The sequence below is a fragment of the Girardinichthys multiradiatus genome, chromosome 3 (assembly GCF_021462225.1).
Source record: "Girardinichthys multiradiatus isolate DD_20200921_A chromosome 3, DD_fGirMul_XY1, whole genome shotgun sequence".
NCBI lineage: Eukaryota > Metazoa > Chordata > Actinopteri > Cyprinodontiformes > Goodeidae > Girardinichthys > Girardinichthys multiradiatus.
In genome coordinates, this window is record NC_061796.1 from 29794023 (window position 1) to 29818450 (window position 24428).

General features: G+C 40.5%; 1 protein-coding gene across 1 annotated transcript; it reads left to right on the top strand.

Moving 5' to 3' along the window:
- The first annotated feature begins 4428 nt into the window (after positions 1-4428).
- Positions 4429-18759, top strand: LOC124866346 (protein shisa-6). Its single transcript, XM_047362094.1, has 6 exons — positions 4429-4937; positions 8241-10446; positions 12106-12260; positions 12622-12687; positions 12975-13160; positions 14744-18759. Exons 2-6 carry the CDS (start codon positions 9689-9691, stop codon positions 15664-15666), a joined length of 2088 nt encoding a protein of 695 aa, XP_047218050.1. The 5' UTR covers positions 4429-4937; positions 8241-9688; the 3' UTR covers positions 15667-18759.
- The last annotated feature ends 5669 nt before the right edge of the window (positions 18760-24428 follow it).

Sequence of the window (24428 nt, forward strand, 5' to 3'; positions counted from 1 at the left end):
CAGTATTTTCAAATCCTTGACATGTCCACACTTGGCTGTGTCGTGGTTGTGCAGGAAGGCGTAGAGCAGCAGCTGTGAGGGAGCAGGGTAAACTGGATGTCAGTTAACTTTAATGAAAAACACAAAACCAAATAAAATCTTTTGTTTTTACATTTGATGAGGTATGGTTAGCTTCTGCTACCCATGCTTCCCCAAAAGCGGTAAGTGCACTTGCTTAGTCAGGAACTACAGAAGGTGTCCATGTTTGCTTGAATTTCCTCAACCACAGCACTGGCAGCGTTAGGCTGATCTTTCCGTTCTGAATGCATGTGAGGCCCACCTATCTTGAAAGGCTCTGAAAAGGTGCTTGTGAAACTCCCGTTATGGGATCGGCAGATTGGTGGATATTTTGTGACCATTTAAAATTATTTGAAATAATAAAAAAAACATTGAAATACGACCAGTGAAATTAAATTGAGTCTTTGTTTTTTTTACTGTAAAACTACTGAGTATATAGTTTTACAGTACCGTATTTGAAAATGCCAAAGTACACCGAGGTGTTAAAAAGTTATGGTTTGAATCAGAAGGAAACCACAAGATATATGCAGGTACAAATTGATCCACTGTTTACAAAATGCCCGGTGCCATTTTGTTTTTTTGTACCTGAAAAAGACTGGTATGAAGGAGCAAGACCTAGAAAGATATTAAAAGGTGAAAAGGCAAAATGACCCTCCATGTTTTTCCTACATATTTACAGAAAAGACTCACTTAGCTGTTTTGAAAATGTTAAGGTTGAAAAACATGAACACTCAATGTGGGGAATGTAAAGGAACACCACCAATCACTCTGATTTAGATAACCATTTTTAAAAGCAAGCTGATTTAAATGAAGGCAGTTTGTATAGTTATTTGTTACTTTATTAGGCTCACCTGTTCAGTTGCTTGTTAACACAGTGCATAAAGAAGTATAGCCAGTGATGCCAGGCTACTGGTCTAAGTATTTTAGAAACTCCTGGGATTTTATTGCTTAACCATTGGGGTTTTTCAGAGAATGTTCTGGAAAAAGTCCAAACAGATCCTGTTAGCAGTGGTTGTGAGGACGATAAAGGCAACCAAGGTATGTAGAATACTATCTCTAAACCCGCAACATGTTAATTCTTAAAGCAGATGGGCTACAGCAGCAGAAGACCATACAGGTTGCCACTCTTCTCAGGCAGTTAACTCATGCTCAATAAAACTGGACAATATGAGACTGGAAAAATGTTGCCTGGTCTGATGCGTTTCAAAATTTAGATGGTCTGCTCAGAATTTGGCGTAAACCTAAATCTATTCTGCCTTGTATTAACAGTTCAGGCTGCTGGTGGTGGTTTAACAGTGTAGGTTATGGTTCCTTACCACTAGTTGAGCCTACCTGATTATTGTTGCTGACAGTGTCTATTATGTCTGCTGCACCATGTCACAAAGCTCAAATCAACTCAAACTGATTTCTTGAACTTAATGAGTTCACTGTACTCCAATAGCCTTCACAGTCGCCAATTTAATAGAGCACATCTGAGGGAGATTCATTGATGTGCATTTCCCAAATCTGCAGTAATTGCCTGATGCATTCATGTCAGTAAAACATCCATTCAACATCCCTTAGCAATGTTTCCAACACCTTGTTGAATCTAGACAAATTGGAATATGACATACGATTAATGAAAAAATATTTTAAACAGTAATGTCAGGATTCTGAAAAGTATGTTCATTTCTATGCAATTAATACTTTGTTGGGCATCCTGTGGTTCTGCAGAGGTGTAATGGAAACCAAGATGCTTTGATAGCGGTCTTCAGGTCATCTGCTTTGTCGGGTCTGGTGTCTCTCATCCTCCTCAATACTCCATAGATTCTCTATGAGGTTCAGGTCAGGCCAGTTAGCTGACCAATCAAGCACAGTAACACCATGGTCATTAAAGCAGCTTTTGGTAAATGGTAAATGGCCCGCACTGGTACAGCACTTTAACAAGTCCGAGGACCCCAAATCGCTTTACACTGCAATCAGTCATCCACCTATTCATACACACATTCACACACTGACAGTGATAGGCTGCACTGCCCTGAGGCTGCCACACAAGGCAAGGCAGTGGAAGTGTCTTGCCCAAGGACACAACGACTGAGACAGACAAAGCGGAGGTTTGAAGCAGCAACCCGCTGGTTACAGGACAAAGCCCTACCATCGTTGCCACCATCGGCTCACGGTCGACCCTGCCCACACATACCTTTGGCCATGTGGGCAGGTACCAAGTCCAGCTGGAAAATGTAATCAGGATCTCTATAAAGCGCGTCAGCAGAAGGAAGCATGAAGTGCTCTAAACCTTTCTGGTAGTTAAACTGTGTTGACTGTGGAATTGATAAAACCCAGTGGACCAACCCCACCTGAAGAAGTGGACCCCAAATCATCACTGACTGTGGAGGCTTCAGACGGGACCCCAAGCAGTGTTGATTCTGTGCTTCTCCATTCTTTCTCCAGACTCTGGGACCTTGGTTTACAAATGAAATGGAAACTTTACTTTCATCTCAAAAGAGGAGTTTGGACCACTGAGCAACAGTCAAGTTCCTTATCTCCTTAGTCCCGGTAAGATGCTTGTAGCCCGTGTGGAGGACTGGTCTGTGCATAGGTGCTCTTAATGCTCTCACTCAAGCCTCAGTCCACTCCTTGTGAAGCTCCACCAAATTCTTGAATGGATTTTGCTTGACAATCCTCTCAAGCCTGCAGTTACCCCTGGTGCTGGGACACCTTTTCTTACCTTTACCTCCCACCCAGCTTTCTTTGAATATGCTTGGATGCAACACTCTGTGAACAACCAGCTTCTTTAGCAATGACCTTTTGTGGCTTACTCTCCTTGTGGAGGATGTCAATGACTGTCTTCTGGACATCTGTCTTCCCCTTGATTGTGTAGCCTATGACCTCAGAAAACCTTTGCATGTGTTTTGAGTTAATTAGCTGATAAGGGTGTGATACTACAAGTTTCTAATATTTAACTTTTCCACGGTATTCAAATTTTTTCAGACCCTGACTTTTGGGTTTTTATTATGTGTACGCCATACTCATCCCAATTACAAGAAATAAACGCTTGAAATATTTCACTCTGTGTAATGAATATTTATAATATATGGATTTCACTTTCTGAAATAAAGATTTTTTCTGATTTATTTAGATGTATCTGTCTGCCATAAGGAATAAGGGCAGTTCTGAAGGTAAAAAGGGCCCACCCGGTACTTAGTGTACAATTTTATCTTTTGATACCGGCAATTATACCATGAGAATCTTATACAGGTCTATGCCCCTTAAAGTATGTCAAAGTGATGCTTTTACTGTCTGGCATATAAATTAGGACTCTGTTTTTGTTTAAAGCGGTCTCCTGTTCTGATGGAATAATCATTATAAGGAGAAGACTAATTGCATCCACCCCTGCAAACCAGCCAGTGAAAGTGCACCCGGCAGAGCGTCATTGGACCATAATGACGGGCTCCACCGGCCTCTGCCGCAGACATGCAGCAGCCCACCCACCTGTGTAGAAATAGCTGCCTGCCATGCAGGTAATTATCAGGCCCTTCTTAGGCACCTGGGGCTTCACATAACCCCCGTACATATACTCTGAGCTTCGTTTTTGAAAGTGCTTACCTCTTCCACCAGATGGTATCCACCCCATTTGGATCGTCCTAAACCCGGGGCCCCACATCTTTTATTTCAGGAATTATTTTAATCAAGAGTGATACTGTAGGCTGGATAATCCATTTGTTTTAGTATCATGACTCATCCTGTATAGGCCTGATGCTAATTATTAGAGCATATGGTTGTTATAATTTTTTGGGATAATTTTCATTCATTATTCAGTTCCACCGTAAATACTTCCCATTGAGTTTTCCAACCAGCCCTTTCCTTACGGCTCTTCGTAGCTCTCCCTCAGGCCTTTGCTCCCGTCCCATACTTAAGGAAACCTGAACTCTCGGTGTGGAGCTCAGAGTCTAATTGACAGTTTCGTTCACGCTCCAGTGTTAAAGCTTTTGCGCCAGTCCTCTCCCCTTCCCCGTTTTCATCGCTTTCATAATTGCCACCAACATAATGACACAGTTGCTGTGGCAACCATGCCTCTCTGTGTCTCTTTTCTTCCTCTCTGCCGTGCGCACACACAAAGCGATAGAAAGTAACATACAAACATAATCTCTGGATTTAGGTTTTCCACCGAAGTGCATCGGATTTGACTTTTTTTCCTTTAGTTTATATAAAAGTTTTTTTTTTTTTTTTTGTCGCATTAAAATAAACATAAAGAACCCGGGCGATGTATTTTTTATTTTTTTTTATGTGTAATGTTAGAAACTAGGCTCAGATAGTTCAGTAAGAGCTGATTAAATAGATTTGAACGCCAGCAATTGAACGGGTCATCGTCGGTATCAAACAGCCCGGAGTCGGGTCTCGTCGGCGTTAAGTCTGACGGACCAATCAGAGCGCTCCGCCACTGACGGACCTCCGTGAGGCCAGGCGCAGTTAGTTAGGCACCGAACCCAGAGGAACCAGCGTCAGTCAGTCAGTCAGCTCCAGCTTGAGAAAGTTAAATTGAGACTCTGGCGTCTTTTTTCCCCTTGGATAGTTATTCTGAAATTTCCGATGTGGGGTGCAGTTAAATTCTCACAGGTTTGAGAAAATCTGAGAACATTTCGTTTTTTCCCCCTTTTTTGTCTACCCCTATGATGGATTATCAATACGCCTAATGGAGAGGAAACAAAACAGAGATCGGAAGTGCTTTTGAAAACCAAAAAACAAAACAAAACAACAACTAAAACAGGTGACACATCTAGCAGCAGCGGTTCAATCTGTCCTCATCATCTTCTGCCACGATAACAGGCTGCCATCAGAGGAGCGCGGAGATGTACAGTGCGCAGGCTCTCCTCAGCATCCAACCCCAGAGCAGCGCACAGGTAAGACACGACATTATGCACCTTTTAGTACTGCAACATCATTTAACGATTTACATTAAAAAACAATACTTTCTGTGTCTTTGTGCATGGAGATGTGAGTTTGTCATGTGCGGTCAAACCAAATATTTAGGTAAAGCTGCGCCACACTGTAACATCTTCATATCTGGTTTTATTCTAGGGGCGCCCCCCCCCCCCCCCCCCCCCCCCCCCCCCCCCCCCCCCCCCCCCCCCATTATTTGAGCAGCATTAATCGACAACACTGTGGCGTTATGAACATATAAAAACCATTCATAAGACGCACACACACACACGCACGCACACACCGGCACGGATACACCCCCGCACTTTTAGCCTGTGCTGAATACATGCAAGTCATGTCCGTGCAAGTTGCGACTTATTAACCTAATGAAGGATGGAGAGCTGTCTGAGTGTCCAGTTCAATCGCCTTGTGATGCACAGGCGTTGCGCAGCACGCATTCACTGTTAAAGACACCCTCATCCGCAGCTGTCACTGTAATTAAACCTCTTTCAGATGCACAGTGATTGTATTCAGGATGTTTTCACCCACTGACATCACAGTGCGCTCTCTGTGAGAATGAGGAGGGGGAAAAAAGTGGCCATTTTGTTTCATTCCCAACAAACACCTGTTGAGAACATTGCATGCTCGGACATGCAAGCGCTCTCTCTCCTGCAGTGGAAGTGGTGGAGCCCCATTTGCTTTGTTGCAATTTAAACCTGGTTTGTTCTGTACCTGTTGTAGCTGTGCAACTTGGAGACTGGGGGTGGGTGGTGGAGGAGTGTACGTCTTCAAAGCTGTCCATGTATGTGAACCCTGCAACCTTTGGTTTTCATCTACTGCAGCACCCAGAGGAAAGCTTGAGACAGAGGAGCTGCAGAAACAATGTGACCATGGCATATGCATCATCTTGTTGAGAAAGAAATGGGCAGATGTGACTTTAGATATTTCTTCGACTAATAGGTGTATATTGGCTTCTGCCTCCTTTTCCCCCCCACCACCTTTCAATTTCTCCTTCACTCACACACGCAGACAGAGCTGCATTGCTATTCTGAGAGAGTTAGCTGCCTCAACCCACGCACAGAATCTGAGAAAGAGAGAGAAAGCCAGAACGAGGGAGAAAGAGGGGAAGGAGGGAGCAGGAGGAATAAAAAGAGAGAGGCAGAGACTCTGTACATGGAGGTTTACTGTATCCTTTACATGCAGTTTCAGATTCTAACCCTTTTGAGCGTTGCTAACAGCAGCTGATGTACAGTTCTGATTAGCGCTCTCCCCCTCTTTCTTGCGTGTGGCATGGACTTGCATTAGCAGATCTGTTTGTGTGATGTGCCGTGTTGTATTGGTAAGTGCTGGGAGAAATGTACTTGATTCTGTGCCACCCACACACTGCCATCCCACTCATGGTCGTCTCTGCATCTATACCTCTGGCTCTTCCCGCTCGCCACAATCTTTTTGCTCGTTTAAATCCCTACCCAGCATTTATCCCTCTGCACTCTTTTCCATCACTGGCCTTTTAAGGAGATTCAGTGTTCCTTCTGAAGACCAAACAAGCACACTAATATGCAATCAGCACTCTCTCAATTCATGGAAACCAGTGCATCCAAACAAACTGAGCACGCACAAGCGTTGATGAAAACGTCCAGGACTGGAGTCAGGAGGTTGTGACCCTCTGGGTGAGATGCAGTTTTGGTGGACTACCCACACAAGTTTCCTTTATGCTTGCAAGTCACAATAGACTGACCTATAGTTTTTTCTTGTAAAATATGAAATGCTTTTTGATTTTGCCTTACTAAAAAATTCCCCCCAAACATGGTACCTAATCTGTAAATGTCTTCATCCGTGCCAAAATACTAATTTAGAACATTAAAGTAGCTATGTCAGGACTCTATGTGGTGGTTTGACCCATGTCAATGAGATACGATAAAAAAAACAAAAGCATAGAACATGTGCTTAAAGTAAATGGTTCTGATTGTTTGAGTTATTATAAATACCGGTTCCCTTAACTGCGGCAAAAAGACATAATGTCTCAGTCTGTTTGATGAAATGTAAAGAAATCCTCAGGGAGGTGGAAGGCTAACAGCTAGTTACCCTGTTTTGCTTGATTCTAGCAACATAAAACAACTCAAGCGGAAAATTTTTATATCCATGTGATATAACGCCATCTTAGCAGATATTCAACATCTGCACTTTCACAAGAGACTGTTGATAATTTTCTGTTTTCTCAGTAGAAAACTACGTGACATTTCGGTGAAAGCTAATGGCTCTATCATACTGCCTCATCACCCCATTGTGACTCCGCTTAGACTCATTTTATAAAGTTTACTCCACTCTTGATGGACTTACAGCAGACTGACGAGTAGCAGGTGATCAGGCGAATTGATCCAGCCCGGAGCCGCAACCAACAGAGCTTTAGCGTAGTAACACAGAGACTCTTTGGCTAAGAACAATCTCGTTCAAAAGTGTTGACAGCCAATATCCTCTAATGTCGTGCATAATAACATTGACATGGTTGGTTTAAAAATGAACTCTCTTGTGAAAGTGTAGACATTTAATATCTGCTAATCTAGAGATTTATTCCTATGAATGTAGGTGTTTATATTTTGACTTGATTTTAATAGCTAAAATCAGCTAAAATTAGAGTCGTTTAACGAGCTTTGACCACTCTGATCTTTAATACACCCGAACGCATTAACCAGTATAAATTTATTGTAGTGACACAGACGTTTGACCAAGAAAACAGCGACAAACTTAATGGTCTCTTCTAAAGGTATAGCTGATTAATATCTGTCTATATAACTTTGAATCTTGTGGATTTAAAAATGTTCAGTTTGAGTGGCTTTAATTTGCTAAAATCAGCAAAAATGGTGGGTCCATTTGACTAGCTGTTAGCCTACCACCACTCTGAGATTGGCTTACTTGGTTTTCAATAAAGAGAGTTTAATATGAAATCTTTCCTCTACAAGTAAGGGAACTATTACTGCTAATAACTTCAGAGAACCTCAGTTGAAACAGTCTGAACTATCCCTTTTAAGGCTTACGGTTAACTTGGACGTGTTTGGGATTCAGGTTTAGGTTAGACATGAAAATCTGACAAATTAAAACGCCTCACAATAATGTAATCTTGCACTCCCTAAAACACAGCGTTTGCAAGACCTCCGTTAATAAAAAAAGAAGAATTATTTTGGGGCCACTGAAACTTACTGCCAAAATGGAGGCAGAAAATGCTTTAATCAACATGCTTTATCAGATTTTAAAGTATTTTTTTTTTGTTCTGGTACATGTTGCAGATCTGATTGTCGACTTGTTAACCCGGAGAGTATTCTGGAAACCAAGCTCCTAAGAGACGACAAGAAAATAACTCCCCCTCCCCCCTTTCAAAGAAAACTGTATTGGAACAATAGTCGGTGGACCTTGTGGGTCTCTTTTAATTCCACAGCAGAACCCTCCTAGGAAGGTTTGAGGAGCATATAAGTGAAACAAGTGGAGCCCTGGGTGATTTCAACGTTCCGTCTCCCCCATCTGTGCCTACATCCTCTGCTACAGATAGGGACGTTTTGATAATTACATATAATTATAATTTCTGTGGGAGACAGATCTGCCTCTGTCTATTATTGCCAACACCTTCAGTACAATAACTTCACACATTTACATATCTCTCAACAAAAGTGATATTCTTTAAACCCCCCGGAAATAAATCAGGAATAATTCTGCTCCGACTGAAATGTCACATGCAAAAGCAATGTGCCATTCATCTCATATCTAATTTAGGATACTGCTGAGTGACAAGGGTAACTTTTTTCTTTTTTCTGCCACAAAAATCTGATTAAAAACCATGGGATTTAGCCCTTGTTGCTCCATGTTTTACAGGCTGGGAGTCATTCTTCTACTTCATGCGTGCTCATAATTTTTTTTCTGCCTTCTGGCACATAAGCAGAGCCTTCCTCATTATCACCCACAGTTCGGTCACAGTAACGGCCTGTGCCAGGCAAGAGCTGACCAAACTGATCCCGATGGAGTTCTCTGAAATGAACTTGCATTAATGGACAATATTGATCCACGTTGCAGTCGCTCACTTTCAGATGATTGTTTAAAGGGCATAAAATCCCCAAAGCTGTCAGAGTTTTATTCGCATACAGTACTTCTAATGTTACTATCTGCTTAGAAGACAATTAAGTGCTAAATGTAGAACGTGCCAAATTTAACTAGTTACCAGAAGATGAAGAGAACAGACAAAACACTCCCTGTGAACCATTTCTCCAGTGCTAGAGTCAGCAGACGAATGTACAGGAACACCATATTTTACTGAATAAATTTGCTTTTCATTTTTTAAGGACTTTTGTGGCCAGAAATTGTGTCCAACAAGTTTTTTTTAAAAGATATGAGAATAAAGCTATTATGCTTTTGGGGCTCCTTCATAAAAAGCAATTAAAACAATTTTATTAACATTATCATTAAATACTGACACACACACACACACACACACACACACACACACACACACACACACACACACACACACACACACTCTCACAGATAAATTGACAGAATTAGGCTTTTTTGAGAAATGTTATTATTTAGCATCCCTGTATGAAACCCATGATACATCTCTGATATCCAGTAGGCTGTACATTAATTTTTTCACATGGTATTTTAGTGGGTTAAACTGGAAAAGCAGACAAAGCTTTGTAACTACATTGAATCAACAACAGAAAATAGGTGTCTTAGTCATGTAAAAATGACGCCCACCACCTATCTCAGAGTCCTCGCCGTCTCCCTGCTCTCTATCTTCGCTGCCCCACTTACCAGTGCAGTGGAGCCCTCTTCATACCCCCCTCCTCAGCATGTAGACCGCTCAGGGAGACCGTTCACAGAGCAGCCAGACACCGATTCCAGCTCCTCTCTCCTGCTCCTTGCCATCCAGGCCAATGCTAGGCCGGCTGCTCTCCGAAGCAAACCTAAAGCCCCTGAGGAGCTTCAAGACACCTCAGAGGGTGCTCTGGAGCCGCTTCCAAAACCCCTGGCCCAGGTGAAGTTTCCTAAGAATGCAACCTCTTCAGAGGGCCTAGGAGAGCATTTCGGGGCAGCCCACATCCCACCTCGCATTATGGATGGATGGACGGATGTATGTTGGGGTTACTACGACGTGATGGGACACTTTGATAGTGCTTTCAACTGCTCCAAAGACTCCTACATCTACTGCTGCGGAACCTGCCACTACCGGTTCTGCTGTCCAGAGCGAAGCCGCAAGCTGGACCAGGACAGCTGCAAAAACTATGACTCTCCAGACTGGGCCAAGCCGCAGACGGACGCCATGATCATACCCGAGGACCTGGGTGCCGACCCCGACTTTGATCCGCTGAAACAGCAGAGCCACAACACGGGATTCGTCATCGGCGGCGTTGTTGTGTTCATGGTGGCTGTCGCCGTGGGCATCAAGGTGATTTTTAACAAGGTCCAACAGGAGGCCAACCAAAGGGACCTGAATATGCCCAGGTAAGCCCACATCCCTATTTATCATCACTTCTAACTGCTGGATTAGTAGTAATATTCCATGCATGAATGGCTTATTAAAGATGTGTCTTCAGGACTTCATGCCAGGCATAGAATAATTTCATTACTTAAAATACATTTGATGTTCTTTCTGTAGCCTCAGTGAAACTAATGATTCCTCCAAGTAGGCATAGGCTACTAAGAGATTCTCACGGTATGATAACCTTGGGTTAAAACACCATGGCTTCATAGTAAACAAAAATGTATAACATGATTTCTCTAACTTAAAACAAAAAGCAACAATTAGTTCTACTGCTACAAAAATATCATAACATGTTGATCATTATAATAATGTTGTGTGCAATATTTTTTTATTTTATTATAAATTATATTATATAAATCTAAAATCTATTATAATATTTTTATTGATACATTTATTATTTTTATTTATATTATAATAATTATGGAAGTATAAAATAAAAACAGATATTTATAGTTTTTTAAAATTCTTTATTTAGTACAGAAATACACAGCATTTTATATTGTAATTTTTATTTTATTTTCTATTTATTGTGTAAATTGAAAAATATATTTATAGGTTTAACATTTTATATTTTAATTCAAGCAGTAAACATGTTATCTATAACAATTATTATTTTAATCTGTTATTCAATAAAATACATAAACTACTTATAAATTTAGAAGTAGTTAAAATAAAACCAATTATGCTGAATACTACACCTTTTTAGCTGAGCACAGACTAACACTGGGAGTCCAATTAGTCGGTTAATTAGTTGAGCTATCTGCTAAGGTAGCCAGTCTGCTGTCAGCTCCTTGATAAGCATGCCAGTCGTAGCTTACCAACTCTAGTTTAAAACTCTGTTCATGTATTTTTTGAGAGAGGAAATATTTCCAAAGAGCCGAATTTCGCGCTGCCTTACTTGATGCTCCGTACAGTTGGAGAAAAGTCAGATCACTCTTTGAAATGGTGTTTAGGAAGAACAATGTGATGGAAATGCCCTGCTCCAAATGGTTCTTTGTTGTCTTGTGTCTGTATGGTTATATTAAATCATAATTTGAATGTGCACAATAATGGAAAGCATGAATGCAATAGCTTCTAGACTATAATATTTCAAGTACCATGCATTTCCACTAGTAATAAATAATATATTTGGACAGTTGGATCGATTTTCAATACCTTTTCTATAGATCCTAGTAACCAAAATTCTAAAGCTCAGGGAGAATAATAAAGATTAACTGTAATTTATAATGTCACCTCAATATTCAACAGTAACATTGCAACTTTGTGTTTTCCTAATATTGTGCAGCCCCTGCCTAAAACCAGACAGGATATGTGTTTTGTCTTTTTAGAAGAGGGCACAGTTATCTATCTTTGGCAACGGTACTGGACGATGATGGTTGTTGAGCTACATTGAGTGTTTGTTTGTCTCTTAAATGTATTATCTGCGCTGCTAGGTCATCTTGAAACATACCACAAAAGCTCTTATCTCTTCATCAGACTCACATTATTTTCATGAATACCATCAGTTATGTCAAATACCATTACAAATGCTCTTTGATGATTCCGCTGCTGAATTATTGTCAGAAAAAAGAGTACTGCTGGAGATTTATGGCCAACCGTAACCCCTTGTTTCCCACCAGAGCCCTGGTTGACATGTTGCGCCACCAGTCGAGCCCGGTCCAGCAGGACGAGAGAAACAACAGCGTGGCTCTGACCGTAGGGGACGGACAGGGGACGCTGGGAAGAGCTCCGAAAAATCTCTACGCCCCAGGAGTGCCCAGCAAGGACAACAGATGTAAGGGCTTTTTGTGGAATTAGATAGAGCTTTTGTAACAGAGCCCTGGTGGACATGTTCTGTATGTGGAAGGCGCTCATTTATGTATTTTTCTCTTCTGTGCCCCACCACTGAGATTTCTTTATGATTAGGTGGGACTCAAAAATCCCCAGTGGCAGTGTACTTAAAAATGACTGCTAAAACAGCTTATTCGAGCTTAAAAACGTTAAATGAACACACATCAGGAGGTTTTCATGTAAATATATATTGTCAATGGCGGATACATGTGCGGCTTCATTGTTTTCGTTAAATCATCAATCATCTTCAAACTGCCTGACATCCATTTTGTGAGCTGATTACCTTATTTTTCTCTGACTTACAGTGGGCAATCTGCAGCACAATTTCATCCACTCGTCAGGCTCCAGCCCCAAACACACTGCAACTATCGGTAAGGCAGCTGTTCAAATCAGGGCTTCCATGCAAATCACCCAGATTCTTCATTTACTTCATTCACCTACATTTTAAGCTCAGATGTAGGCTCATTCTTTTGAACAATAATAATGATTATCACAGCTCCGGTTGCTTGTGTCGGTGCTGAAAGCAGGTTAATAAACCAGTCTCCATTTTTCTAGTGAATGTTAGCAGATTCACACCCTGCGACCATGCGGCGCGCTTACATCCAGAGGAGCAAATCTCATTTAACACGCAGTCATTTTCTCCCTGTGGTTTTTGTAGAACGCACCCCTCGGATGAACAACGCTCAGCTGGCAGCTGGAGGCACCCTGCTTTCCAGTAAACACAACAACACCAAATCCCAGCCTTCCTTCCACCACTCGCTGCACAACCTGGCCCAGCTGCCGCCCTCTTATGAGAGCGCCACCAAGCCCGAGCTCAACAGATACTCCTCACTCAAACGCCTCGGTGAGTGTTGTGATCTCCCACAAATGAGACACCTTTTTACTCCCCTTACAGTGCTGTTTCTGCAGATGTTTCATAACCACGTCAGCACTGTGACACTGTTGATGCAGAATGCATCATTAAGTGGTTTTGATTTTACAGTTGACATTTTCAACATAAGGTCACGTTATAACCAATGTATGATCAATGTAGTTTTTAGGGATTTGTCATGTACCAGCACATATTGGTACATAACTATGGAGCATAAGGAAAATTGTTTTTAAAAAATTCTTAAAATGTTCTATTATATTCAGCCCTCCCCCAAAAAATTTGTAAGTTTCAAATCTTACCAAAAATTCTTCATTGAATTTAGGTCTGGATTTGGACTGAGTCATTTTAAAACAAGATCAGCTTTAATCTAAACCAATATAGCTCTGGTTGTATGTGTAGGATCAATGCCCAGTCTCCCCACTGCATGATGCTGCCTTCACCACATTTTACAGCAGGGACGATGTGTTTTGGGATGGTGTGCAGTCTTGGTTTTCCACCACACAGTTCTTTGTATGTAGACAAAAATCCTTCAACTTTGGTCTAATCTAACCAGAGAAGGTTCTTCCACATTCTTGCTGTTTCCCCTACATGGCTTGTGCCCAACTGCAAGCAGGAGTTTTTTTTGGCTTTGTTTTAACAAAGGCTTTCTTCTTGTCACTCCACTGTAGCAGGCAGATTTGTGGAGTACACTGCTAATTGCTGTCCTGTCAACAATTTTCCGCAAACGTTGATCTGTCCTGACTAGAACGAACTTTGTTTTTGCCACCTCTATTAAACAAAATTCTTAGTTCATGTAGGTACGCTAAACACAGACATGACTAATTATTGTCAACATATCATCCAACCTAAGCTGTGGATATGTGCAGCTCCTCCAGAGTTACCATGGTATTCCTGGCTGCTTCTCTGATTAATGCTCTCCCTATTTGGCCTTTAGGGCTAGGTGGACCGCTATCTCTTGGCAAAGATGTACTGTATGCTTTCCAAATTCAGATGATGCAGTTTTCTGTAAGATGTTTAAAGCTTTGGATATTTTTACTTTCTGACATAGGTTATATGGGTAGTTGCTTAAGGTAGCATTAGAAATGGGGCCGCACAAGCACCAGAAAAAAAATGAAACTTAAACGTCAGTTGCGCAGAAGGAAAGAGTTGCAAAGGGTGCTTTTCATGTGTGAACCACCACTGGTCTTCATGATGGTATTTGCTCGCTAATAGTCTCTAAAAAGCCTCTTTATTATAGTAAAATAAATTAATTACGCAAAGGTTGACTATTTACCAATTGCTTCTTATAGCAATTGGTTGTATTGGATTTTAATTTAGGAAAAGGGGCAAAATAAAACACCACACCTTATACATTTTTATTTGTAAAAAAATTTAAAACCATGTTTCCTTTTCCTTCCACTCCACTATTGTGCCCTACTTTGTGTTTGTCTACCACATACAATCTAAACAAATTGCACTAAAGTTTGTAGTTGTAACATGACAAAAGGAAAAGTGGACAAAATCAAGATGTATCAATACTTTGTAAATAATTCAGCAACATATTGTTTGGCTTTCAGAGAAAGGACTTGATGAGTACTCGTCTGGTTACTGCACCACCAAGCGCCGACCCCACACAGCCCAGCCGGCCCTCCAATCCTCCCAGCACCACCTCCACTGGGGTGGAGACTACACCCTAAGTGGGAGAGGAACCCTTCCCAGGCACGCAGTCCGTCCCTGGATCCCGCCGCCTCCGTCTGGCATGCCTGCCTCTCCCACTCCCAATCCATACCCTCTCGATCCTCCTGAGCCCCAGTACAATCCCAACTACGACACTCTCTCCAAGCCTCCGAGGAAAGTAAAGTCCACTGACCAGCTGCTCAACATGGGTGACGTACCAGGCAACACTGGGACCCTGTCTCGACTGGCTAAGAACCAGCAACACCAGTACCACCATGCCATGGCTGTCTCCAACAAGAATTCCAACATGCAAACCCTGACCAGGAAGACCCAGGACAGGCAGGAGAGACAGGAGAGGATGCTGATGTCTCCGGACCACTTGGAGGAGAGGATGGGGGTCGGCGGGATGGGAGTCGTGGATCCCTATGCCCACACAGGAACTGGCATTGTTCCCACGCTGCCGCGCCAGCAGAAGGCCCAGTCCCAGCAGAACGTGTGCGCTACACCTTCCCTCGACCGGCACCACATGATCAAGATGAACTCTCACCCCACATCTGGGCGGGAGCAGGAGAGGAGCACGGGCATGACTGGCCACATGAGCGGGGGCGTGGGCTGGTCGGGAGAGATGCCCGGAGCCGGGGTAGTCATGGGAACGGGAACGCTGGGGGGCCACAGCGCCAGGAGGATGGCTTTTGCAGCAAAAAGGCAGAACACCATTGAGCAGCTACACTTCATACCAGGAGGGGGCGGCGGGGGGTCTGCAGGAAGCGCAGGAGGCAGTCAGGGAATCAGGACGGGAAGTAAGAACGAGGTGACTGTGTAAGGTCTGTGCCTAGAGTAGAGAAAAGCCCTTAGACGTAGGGGAATAGATCACCCTTCTGCATTTAACTATTAGATACAACTACAACAAATAAAACTAGAAGTATACAGTAGTAACAGTAACGTATTTAGGCTATACAAAATTGTGTTCTCTTGTAATCAAATTAGCTTGAATATGACTACTTATAAAGCTAAGAGTCTAGGTGGGGACACCTTTGTGATAGCCTACATCAGCCATATTTTGTAACCGATTTTTGCCATATCGCCATATACAGCAGTGCCATTACACGTAGAAGGACTGGACTGGTGAAACAAAACCAACAGAGGAGTTGTTCATGGTTTAGTTTATATATATATATACATATACACATATATATATATATATTTATATATATATATATATATATATATATATATATATATATATGTTTTTAAAGAAGTACTCAGGAGCCATATTAGATGTTGAGAACGAGACATTAAAAAACACATTTTAATGAAGCAGAGGACTTCAGAGGACAGAGCCAACTATCTGGACTGATGTCGATGTGTTAGGCTGAGGAAACCTGATCAGTCTCAAAGACCATTGTGCCTGCATGGGGAAGGATTTTGGATATTTTACATTTTGCAGAACAAAACCTCATCCTGACACAAAGAGACTGAACTGTGCTTCTTGCTCCATAACTGGGTGGAGGAGGCTGTTTTCCAGCAGGACTCCTCACCAGATTTCAAACAGAGGACGGACCCAAAATTAACAATCCAACACCTGGGTTGCCTAATTTTCCACGTGACCTTAGATTTTAAATCATCAGAGGAATGCACACTCTGACCATTGCTACACTACAAGGAAGCTGATATTCAAGGTGATATAAGGTCATTTTCATGGGCTGAAGGTTGCCCTGGTGTTTCCATTTATCGATCAGGCCTTACCAAATATACCAAGCCATCTATTTTAATATTACCCAAAAATAAGTGGTTACTCTAAAGCATGTGTTCAGTTTACCTCCAGAGAAGCAACTCGTTGTGTAGTGCGTTTGTATACAAAGAGCACAAAGAGGTTACACTTACACAGCTGTCCTACAAAGCCATCTTTTTGGGGATACAAAGGAAATATTCACCCTGGAAGTTGGTCTGACAATCACCACTTATTTAGTATCACACTTGATATAAGCCAGTTATTTTTTCTGCAGTCAAAGGATTGACTTTGGAACAAGCCTGTGAGAAAATAATCCTCAGAGTGGGATGAGAGACTCGGACGGTTAGGAAGCCCTTCACATCTTCAAGACAAAGAACTTGCTGTATCATAATGCACTTCAGCCAGTATAGGTTAGAAAAAAACATAAAAAAGTAGAAAAAAAAATCTTCATCAATAACAACGCTTATCAATACTAAGGGCTATCCTATATACTGTAGTATGTGATATCTGTGGTCCATATAAAATGCTCTCTCTTTCTATCGATTTTTTGTGTTGATATTGTCATGACGTATCAAGTATTAATGTGTAGGAACAAAAAAAATAACCAACAACATAAAAACAAGAGCAATTTAAACACAGTTCCAAGAGAAACACAGAGACAAAACTTTGCACAAACCAGTCCCCTGATATTTGCACCAGACACGAGCACGCTCCGTGTCGTGTCCTCAAGGTTTACATTCTGCACGAGCTCGGCCGAGAGCGCGACTGATCTACGGAAGAGGGTACTGCATTGAGAGAAGATTTATTTTTGTTCCTTATTTTTTATTTTTTCTATCAAGTGAAATCAGAGGTATATACGTGGGTGAAGAAAGGAACGTTTCAGCTAGAGGATACAAAGAGGCGAAACGCTGAAGAACAGAAACACACGACTCCATTTGGACAATCTTCCTATACACAGTGATAAATGTAGTTGTTATAAATATGATGGAGTGTTCTTATTAGTAATTATTATAACTGTTATGGTTATTATTAACAATTATCTTATGATGTGATGTTCTTTTTCTTGGTGGGATTTAAGTGTTTATTGTTTTTAGATGAATTTACATTTTCATGACTAGTTTTATTTATTATTTCGGTCATTAAGATTTTGAGAAGACTCCAAACCTCGATGCATGCCAGCTCCATTTCATTGAGAGGCACTGACAATGCATGCCTGGCATTTCTAAAGGGTCGTTAATGCTTCAAATGGCCAACCCTCCAGCTGTATGTACCGTGCCTAGACATCAGCCTTATGACTTCTTTGTCTCAAGTAATTACTTAGGTTTCCACTCGGGTACAAAAAAATGTATGGAACAATTCTGCAGCCTTCTAGCTCGACGTGCATTGAGAGAGTTTCGAACAAGTCTCTTCTGCAGTGGCCTGACTGGCTAACCTATGATGGGCTGTACGCACAAACCCCTACGATGCCATAATGTATGTATGTTCAGATGAATGTTTACTACAGAGGGAGAGAGCTAGAGGTCTACCCAGAACCCTGATAGCTTTGAAGTGCAGTGTCTTTTTTCAGGGAAATAGGACAGACAACGTACAAGTTGTATTTGATTTTTTTAACATAGAGCCACAAAAAGGTCTGTAGCAAAGTCTGTAATATCTCACAAGCCATAGCCATCGAAACTCATCATCACGATTTTATAAATGGTTAATCTAATTTGTGCAAGTATTGTATTTTGTATAGCTAGTACAATCAGAATATTTTGAGTGATCTCTTCAACATTAATTTGAGGATACAAAAAAAAACCTTACGTGTTAGTATCTAATGAACTGTACAGTGCCAAACTCATAACATTTTGTTGTCTTTTTATTCTCATAGCATCCATGTTGGCTACAGGGGTTATTTCTTTTTATCACAAAGGCGAACAGGCAGGTACACTGAAAAGCTTGCTTAATTCGGAGAGAAATGAATGAATATGGTGCGCATTTTTACCATGATGAATTAATTTCAAAGGGAAAATGCATAAAGACCATCTGAAATGGACAGGATAGAGTGTCCAGTAAAGAAGATTTATGGATTTATTTTAATGCTGATAGATTTAAACACAAACCCATTTTGTTATTGTTAAATGCATTGATTCCCTTGGATACAACAGTGACAAAGAATTTGTATAATAAAGTTGGTGGGAAAAATGTTTTGTCTTTTTTTTAATGTAGCGTGTGAGATGTGTCAAATAGAGGAATGTTGGACATTGTCACAGTTTACCGTAAGATTACGAGTCGATCAGAAATCGATCAGAAGTTTAATTTATTTGTTCCTTCACAATGTCTGCAGTTGATACACGCACGCAGGGGTGCTTCATGCATGAATGCGGCCCTGGGCCAGCCCCTCCAGTGTAATGTAGAACATTAAACTTTAGGTTTGACAAGTCCAAGTATTTTAGATTTTGAACCAGGAATCATCAAAAGCGGTCCAGATTTTTTAGAGTAGAGCAGTACTGAAAACAAACGGAGATGCACCGTGCTGTGGGTGGTCTATAATATTACAGCCATTAATATTATTAATTCAAATCATTGAATTTTTGACTCCCTGAATTAAATTTTCTTCCTCTACTTGAGGACCTCACAGCTCACCAGTAAACCTTCTTCAGTGCCTGGCAGCTTTATCCTGTTAGTGTAATCTTAACCAAGATTTACTTTAATTATTTTATAAAGTCAGTATGATGTTAGTCTGAATTAACTGCTCAATTATACACAAAAAAATCTTGACTAGTTAGCTACTGCCCCATCCACATTTACACTACTGGTTAAGATCTGTAGCTATAAAATTAATTCATCTTTTTTGGAAGTAAATACTGTAAAGGTGAAAACAATGAACACTGCAGAATATTTTCTTTTAATTCCCTTAAAGAATTCCTCATTGAAATGAACTCGGTCCCACACCCAGCGTCATTTGTGAAAGTTTAAGTTGTTTAATCCTTTCTAAATGTTTTGCTCTCACTGTAGATATGGGCAACTTTGGGCCAGTAACTCTTTTCTCGTAGCCCCTCCCAAACATTTGAAGCTCAATACATTGTCCAAATGCTTTAAATGCCATTTTTACTTGTATTTCCCATTTTGAAGTGTGCCATATATATGTATATATGTATACCCCAGAAAAACATAAAGTAATTAAAAGTTTCTCTACTCTGACTAATTAAAATAATTACCAATTTAGTTTTTTATGTATTTAATGGGAATTTTTAGGGGTGCCTGTCATGCACCTGTCCAGGATGTACTTCGCCTCTCTCTCAATGACTGCTGGAGATAGGCGCCGACTCCCCTACAACTTTTTTTGTGTGAGATTATGCAATGGCAATGAAAGATTAATTTATATAAAAGGCTTTTACACATGTTAACCAGGACTGCCACTAAACGAACTTCATCTATGGGAAGCCACTGAATGACATAATTTCCCAAAACAGCATTTGAGTCTGAACAACAGTGGGGGGCCAGGAAAATCTTGCAGAGAACAAGTAAAAATTGACAAAAATCAAAAGAGTTTATTCTGTGTTTTTAATGGTGACTAGACTAGATGAAAATTCAATATTCTATATTTAGTCCAAAGCTCAGACTGAGACTGTGTTTAACAGACTAGTCTGAGAGATGTTTGTGTAAACAGTTGAGACACAAGAGGCTTGGTCAGCAGTAATATGTTATATAATAGATTTTCTAATAGTAGCAATCAGGAAGCAAATTAATGTTGTATAGGGGGTCAAACCAGAAGCTGCAGCTACATTATATTAGCAGAAAGCCCTCCAGTTGTCTGTAGATTAACAAACAAACTAAAACTGTATATAACACAGGTGTGTTATGTTGTATAAGCCACATTAAAAGCCATGGAGTGCTACTGGGAGTGGACAGCTATACTTTAAAATGAAATTCACTCTAGTCCATCTGAATGTAGAGTTATATCGCACTGCTCCTGCTGGAACCTTGCAGCAAGACGGAGGCTTTACAGCTCATATTGTCAGCCTCATGTGAATACATTTATTGCTCTGAGATGAGCAAAGGCTTCAGTGAAAGAGCAGGCGGTAGCTCACATTGTTCTGGAGCTGAAACAAGACACAAGACACACACAAAGGACAGGAAAAATAAGATTTTTAGCTATTGAGCTTTGATGCCTGATTTGTGTTCTTGCAGTTTGCACAATTTACCACTAGGTGGTTCACAGTTTAGCATAGAATTGTCAAAAAAACATATAGATTAAATGTTTTGTTAAATGGGCTAGGCATAATTTATGCCTAGTCAAAGGTTTTCCCACACATTTGTTTTTATTTTTACTTTTTACTACTCAATATAAAGGACATTTCAGAAAAGTTATTTGCCCCCTTAACCAAATTGTTCAGGTTTTGCTTTTTTTTTCTTTCAACTCATCAAGCAAAATTTGACAAATATTTATATAAATTTATCTGACAAATATGTTCAAAGAAAATACAAAATGCAAGTTTTAAAGGATGGTTTAATTTATTAATATGGAAAAGAACCATGAATAAAACCCTAAACCTAATAATGGATTGTGCCACTCTTGGAGGAAACACCTTTTTATTAATTATTTGCAATTAATTATTTGCAATGAGTCTTTCACACCGCTGAGGTGGGAAGTTGGTCCACTGGAGGACTTTATATATGAATGGCCACAGCAGGTTCTCCCACAGCATCTCAATTGGATTTAGGTCCAGACTTTGGCTAGGCTACTCCAAAACCTTCATTGTAGCAAGTTAGACTTGCTGGTGTGCTTCGGATTATTGTTCTGCTTCCTCCTTCAAAGTGTTCTTGAGTTTCAGTTGTTAAGCTGATGAAATAACATTATCCTCCAGTGTTTTCAGCTAGAGAGCAGAGTTCCTGGTCACATCAATTACGGCAAGTCATCCAGGTTCTGAAGCAGCAAAACAGTTCAAGATCATCACAGTACCGGCACTGTTTTCAGTTCCCAGAATATTTTCCTAAAGGTCTTAAGGATTATCAAGATGTTCTGGAGCATTTGTGTTCTTTTTGGTCCGCACTAGTGTTGGCCTTTGAACTCTCCAGTTGAAGCAATTTCTGCCCAGCCCTCTTCCTTGCCGTTGAATAATAAAGACTAACCATAGCTCTTTATGGACTGACAGATTACAATGGCTTTATGTGGGTCTGGGTGTGGACATTGAAATTAAACCAAACTAAAAATGGTTAGTCAGTTAATTTATGCTTTAACAAGACGATGCAGCTATATTTTAACACAGAGCCAGCATGGATTTTATAATGTTCTGCCCCAAGAGGCAATGCACAGATTTAAATGTCAGCATCCATGATAATGTGTTTGGTATGAATAGCTTGTTTACTTTAATAAACAAATTCATTATTGAAAGCTGCTTTTTGTATTTAATTTTGTTTGTCTTTGTCTAACATTAGAATTTGATGATCTGAAAGATTTAAGTACGACAAAAAAGCAAAACAAAAGATATCTTTGAAGGTGGTAGATATTTTCTCATCGCTCTACATTAGATAAGGCATATGGGATTCTCATAAAGAAAAATGTGTTACTTTTGTAAAAGAAGACACAATTTAGCTCAATACTAGCGTTTTCACACTTCTGGAAAAATAAATCCCAGCCAGCTTCATCATACCCCAGAGCGTCTCCACCTCACCTGTGAGGTAGCTACACATTCGGAGCACTCACTAGCTGCTTTTTATTCCTCTGTGGTCCAATTACTCTCAGGGCGTCTCAAATGGTTTTAGGATGTGGGTGACTGTCGAAGTCCGATGATTTGAACACTACATCACTCTGCTTCTTTGTCCAGCAGAGCTTGAACACTATCGCACCTCTGCCTACATACTCCACAGTGAGAGACACATATGCAGACGCCACTGATTCTGTTGTAATCTTTGTGTTTCTTACTCTACCACACTTTTTCTTCTTAAAGGGTTCTTCAGTAGTGTTTTGTTGCTCCTCAGTTGTTAAAGCTGGTTTTACTAAACAGCTAATCCCTAGCAGTTTTTACCGCTTACACTCTGTGCTGCATATGGTCTTTAATTAGAGGAGATGTAACCTGGTGTTTTCTGACGCAGTTGACCTTATTACACCTCTCATCTGCAGCAGAGGAAATTCTTGGTCTCTTCTCATTAGTCATCAAAAAAATGATGAATTCAGTAGGAAATGCTAATTATTAAGTGTGTGTTGAATGACTGTGCAGTTATTATACTTTTTATGCCTGAATGCCAAGATCGGGAAGAGACACCTAAAGTATTGAGGAATTTTATAAAACTGAAGAAATAATGATTTATCCCGCTGTTACGCTGAGATACAAAAGCTGCTTTGGAGCAAAACAGTTGAATGTAGCATTATTATTTAATAACAGTTACTAACACCTTTTAAGACCTTTGTTCCAAGTGATCCAGTGTTGAAAAGCAACAATTTTGGCCATAACGGTTAGCACTAGTCTTACTAGCAAGGTTCCACATTCAAACCTGTGAATAGAGTTTGCAAGTTATCCTTGTGCATGCATTGTTTCTCTCTGGGTACTTCTTTCCAACTTCCAAAAACATGCATGGTAGGTTAGAGATTTATGCATTGTCCTTAAGGGACTGTCAGATGCTGTAACCTTATTACTCTACTTGTAAACCCACCACTTAGCCCTGCCAAATATTTACAAATATAAACATTTTACATACCTGAAACCTGTCCAAATCTATTCCTTCTGGGGGCTTATTTTTATTTGTTTGTGAGTGTAGATAAAAACATATATATATTATACAACCCCTTAGTGATGCAGAGTTTAATTAAAAAGACTGACATAATGTGAAAAAAATATCCTAAGATCTAACAATTTAAAAATATATATATTTTTAAAATAATATAGTATGGATTTTATAATGTTCTGCCCCAAGTGGCAATGCACAAATTTAAATGTCAGCATCCATGATGATGTAAATTTAAGTACAGATCGGATAAGAACTTTTAAATTGAAGGCTCAATTAGGTCAGATTAAAGGATTGTTTCGGCCCCGATATTGATCCAAGTAATTTAAGATTAGACTTTCTCTTGTCCACGGCACTTTTCAGGTGAGCCCACAGATTTTCTGTCAGATTTATGTTTGGACTCTGGCTCTACAATTCCAAAATTTATGAAATCATTCTAATGTAGGTCTGGTTGCATGCTTGGACTCCTCCAGAAAAACACATCTTTATTTTTCTAGCAGACATCTAAATGTTTTAGGTCAAAATTAACCGATATTTGGAACTGTTCATAGTGTCATCCGTCTTGATGAAAGACCCAGTTCCACCTGAAAAAAGAACTTTAGAGTATGATGCTGCCACCACCGTGCTTCATTTTGGGCATGATGTTCTATTGGTGCTGTCCAGTGTTGCTTTTGTGCCAAACTTACCTTTTGAATTGTGTCCTGCAACCCCACTTACAGACATATGGAAAATACAGAAGATTTGTGCCACATGCAGAACACAACCAGACCATGTTGGAACCTCATGCAGCTCCTTCAGTTTTGCAGTTGGACTCTGGGCAGCCTCTCTGACAGGTTTTGCATTGTCCTTTGAAACAATTTGTGGAAATGTCCACCTTTTTTGAATCTAGTGTAGTCCCACTGTCTTTATTTTTCTATGGTATATAAAAAATACAGTGGAACTTTGTGTACTCTTCTCCTTACCGAGACCTTTGTAAATGAGATCCCTTTGAACCGTTGTAACTCTCTTCTGCCATACATCGCATTTTGCATGAGGGCCAAAATGTGACATTTTAGTCTTACCTTAGCAGAGCACCCTTTTTCCAAATTTGCTGAGTCCCCTACAAGGCTTGTGGCAAACTGGACTTCTTGTGTCTTTCTTTTAAC

Bases quoted from the DNA above. Each gene is read 5' to 3' on its own strand.
- LOC124866346 (XM_047362094.1), top strand. From the start codon at position 9,689: ATGACGCCCACCACCTATCTCAGAGTCCTCGCCGTCTCCCTGCTCTCT. The intron at 10,447-12,105 runs GTAAGCCCACAT...GTTTCCCACCAG, and splicing joins AGGGACCTGAATATGCCCAG to AGCCCTGGTTGACATGTTGC. The intron at 12,261-12,621 runs GTAAGGGCTTTT...TCTGACTTACAG, and splicing joins GCCCAGCAAGGACAACAGAT to TGGGCAATCTGCAGCACAAT.